Here is a 3,767-nt window from a genome sequence, read left to right as displayed (position 1 = left end):
CGCCCTCTCCTGGCTGGTAAATTAGAGTTTAGACTGACATGGTCCTGTGCTGGACTTAAAGATACTGTATCCGGCCAATGGGCCAGCAGTTTCCCATCCCTGCTGTAGGGCAAACACTCCAAGAAAGTCTTGCTATAGACCAAAAACACCAAGAAGAATTTGCTGTAGACAAAAAACACCACAAACTAGAAAGCGTGCCGAGACTCACTAACCTGAGCACATGGAGCGGTACTTGGTATCTTGAACTCCGCCTGCTCAGCCAACGTCTGTTCCGAAAGTCTCTTCAGATAATCTTTGAGCGCCTGTTCATCTGGATATTGAGTGGATTTAGGTCCTGTCCCGGTCGACCCTTGAGTAATCTCTGAGTTCTCCGTCTCATGAGCTGCTGGCTCTATGGCTGCTTCAAACACCTCACCATTAGTCACTGGATCCTGAGATTCTTTCAGGTCTTTGGACACTGACCCAACAACTGCTTCCCTTGCAATCTGAACCTGATTCAGATCTTCAGAAACAGGAAGAGGAGCTTGAGAAGGACTAGACGTGGAAGGAAAGGTGGACTTGGGGCTATGGGTATGCATCATTAAAACCGGTTCTGACGGAGAACTTTTCATCTTTCCCCTTGAATTTCCTTGGGCTAAGCCGTGTTCCAGGGCAGATTTGTTGTCATCTTCTTCAAGTTCCACCCCGAGGGGGCAGTAGTGGCTGTCTGAGATGATGACATGATCCTCCTTGTCAGTCATTGTGTAAAGCGATTGATTGCACTGCCCGCATTTGTCCTCTGGAGGTCTTCGTGAGTCTTGAGGAGGAGGTGAGCAGCGCACCAACGCAAGACAGTGAGAGGCTCCGCACGTCACCTGCAGCACATGCCTCCCGGATAGGTGCTCCACCTTTTGGGGTTTCCAGACAGGAAAAGACGTGGCGTTCAACCCCAACTGGCAGCCGCTTCCCCACGACCACACTTCATGTGCAACTGAAAGTGCCAAGGTGTGCTGTTCACCACATGCCAACTCCACTATCCTGACTGGACGAGGGGGCGTGGTCTCACAGGCCACCACACCCACAGGTGTGGGATTGGGGACGACCAAGAGTCCAGACAGTCCGCACTGGCCATAAGAATTGTCCCCCCACATGTGCACGGCGCCATCCTCCGTCAACGCCCCGTTGTGGAGCGTCCCCGCTGCCACAGCAACCACGTGCTTCTCGCTGAACCCCGCTTCCAATACAGGGTCTGTCGTTTTCATAAATGATGGGTTCTGTTTCCATGGTAAATCTCCAAAACTGTATACCTGCCCACCTGACCGTAAAACAGAAATCCATCAGTGTATGACACCATTTTCTCAATTTATTCATTTAACACAATTTTAATAAGAAAGCATTTGCTGTGCTAAAACCAGCTTACCATCTAGGAGCAGGACTCCGTGTTTTGCCCCGAGGGCCGCCTGAAGCACGGGTCGAGAGAGGAGCACTTTTTCTGGAGTGACACTATAGGAGTAGCCCCTCCATGTATGCAGCAATCCTCGCTCCGGAGAGCTTTCCTCCTCACCCAGACTGATCCCACACACACAAACACACATGAATGATTAGAATATTGAAAGTAGGAGATACTTAATGCCTGTTACAAAGCACTGACACTGGAGACTCCTTCCATGTAAATTTAATTAAATTATATAATATAAACATTTTACTTCGCTGTTACTATAGCAACGAAACTATCTTCAACCACATTAACATAATTCTTGCATTTGTACATATACAAGATCGCTGCTAAAGAACAGAAAAACATCTCCAGTCTGAACGTCACTGTGTAAAAATGTAATATTTTACAATGTGCGATATTGAACGAGTCACAGCGAGACCTTGTGATACCCCAGAGGCCAGCTCCACTTATAATGAACCCTTTGTTAAACAAATGCACAAAGAAGGAAAAGAGAGAAGATGATCACTCTCAGGTGAAAATCATCTTCAGGTCTCACCTCTTCAGCTTATCCATGTCGCCTCATTGCGGGTGAAGCAGCATGGTGGACTTAATCTGTCTGCCAAACAGAGTGGACAGGTGAAGATAGTTTAGGACAGAAGAATGAGTACATATGAGTATATGAAATAAAAAAGTAAAAAAGTAAAAAAAAAGTCTTAATAAATTATATTAATATTATATTATAATATTTATATACGGAGACAAATGTAAATTTTTTGGTATGTAAATATAAAATTTTCTTTCTCTACAATTTTCTTTTCCTTTATTATTCTATTTTTATTAGATATTATTCATTTTTATTGTTCTTAAAAAAATATATATAAAAAATACAAAGAAATATTTACCAGCAAAAACTCATTGTGATAAACATTGCGTAATTCTAAAAAGAAAATGAACGTTTTGTACTTGTAACATTAATATAATTATTATTAACAATATTATTATTATTATTATTATTATTATTATTACAGTATTATCAACGACAAATGTAAGAATAATACAAATAAAATATACAAATAGATAAAGAAAACCTTCGTACCTCATCAGCATCTTTATAAGGTTCAGATTGTGAATAATTATCCAGATATTTAAAAATAAAATAATAAATATTATTATTGCCAGTGAATGAATGTTCTAGTTGCCTAGACGGCTAACACGGCCCATTCCAAATAGATAATCCGTGCATATCTAGTGCCCTATAAATCCTGCACCCGTTCCCATTTAATACTGTATAAAGCGAGGACACTACGTAGGGAGTAAGGCGTCGTTTGGGACACGGCCGGTGTGGTGATGACAGCGCCTTCGCCTATCAGGGACTAACCTGTGTACATGAGTGGGTCCAGCTGTGTGCGCGCGCGCGTGTGTGTTTGTATATAGGTGTATAAAAAACGGGATGTTGTAAACTTACCCCTCAGATGCCCCACACACGAGCAGGAGGAAGGGCTGCTTCTGCTGCTCCTCACTGTAAAGGAGTAAAGGGGGTAAAGCACAGCTTCGCAGGATGTGTAACTCACCATACACCGCTGTTGTTGTGCGAAGCTGTCGGCTACGGCAAGTGGAAAGAGACAAAACGCGCGCGCGACGTTTAGGACTTCGCCCTTAAAAAAAACAAACAAAAATAAAAGCGAACAAACAAACAAAATGTATATAGTGTAGAAGCAGCAGTGTGTAGTCTTACTGTAATTATGACATATTTAAATAATAATAATAATAATAATAATAATGATGATTTGTTGGATTAAATGTTTCTATTTCTATTGTTTTTATTTTATTTATAAGGCTATTACAATGAATCAATAACAATGTTTTTTTTTTTGTTTTTTTGCTAATATTTTTTTCACTGGGCATGGACATATATGGATGATTTATGTTTATTATTAGTAAAACACATCATAGAGCATGAAAACACAAATGTTTTAAATGATGGTGTTTTAAATCACGTAAGTGACCAGGACACCCAACTGAACTTTTGCTGTTTCCACACGGACGGTTATAATTGCCGGATGTGTGCATCATGTGGATTTGGGTGCTTAAGACTTGGCCCATCAGTAAAACAAATGATGAGTGATTACAAATTATTATAATTAAATGTTTGTTTTTCTTATATCTGAGTAAAGAAAGGATGTCGTGAATAAATGTGTGTTGCTTTGAAGGTTTTAATTTCTGCTTTACAGGACCATACACGCCTCTTCTGAACCTGCTCACAAGAAAGCCTGCAAACAGTTTGCTGAAGACGACCTGTCTAACAGCATGAATTACTGAAACCATATCCTGTGGTACCAAGAAAAATGTG

General features: G+C 41.0%; 1 protein-coding gene across 5 annotated transcripts in view; it reads right to left on the bottom strand.

The window, feature by feature from the left end:
- Nucleotides 1-3,048, bottom strand: part of als2b (alsin Rho guanine nucleotide exchange factor ALS2 b) — a 24,339-nt gene extending 21,291 nt beyond the window's left edge. Inside the window, exons 1-4 of one of the 5 annotated variants that reach the window (XM_083560323.1) lie at nt 2,883-3,048; nt 1,974-2,033; nt 1,400-1,548; nt 213-1,294 (exon numbers count right to left, since the gene is read on the bottom strand). In XM_083560323.1, the coding sequence (XP_083416449.1) occupies nt 213-1,294; nt 1,400-1,548; nt 1,974-1,990 (1,248 nt within the window). In that variant the 5' untranslated portion in view covers nt 1,991-2,033; nt 2,883-3,048. Of the gene's footprint in view, nt 1-212; nt 1,295-1,399; nt 1,559-1,973; nt 2,034-2,882 lie in introns of all 5 variants that reach the window. The other 4 variants (XM_083560321.1, XM_083560322.1, XM_083560325.1 and 1 more) reach the window with 4 other exon arrangements.
- Nucleotides 3,049-3,767: the final 719 nt, after the last annotated feature.

The sequence above is a fragment of the Silurus aristotelis genome (assembly GCF_946808225.1).
Source record: "Silurus aristotelis genome assembly, chromosome: 2".
NCBI lineage: Eukaryota > Metazoa > Chordata > Actinopteri > Siluriformes > Siluridae > Silurus > Silurus aristotelis.
Note: the sequence above shows the minus strand (reverse complement) of the source record. Positions and strands in the feature narration are given on the sequence as shown.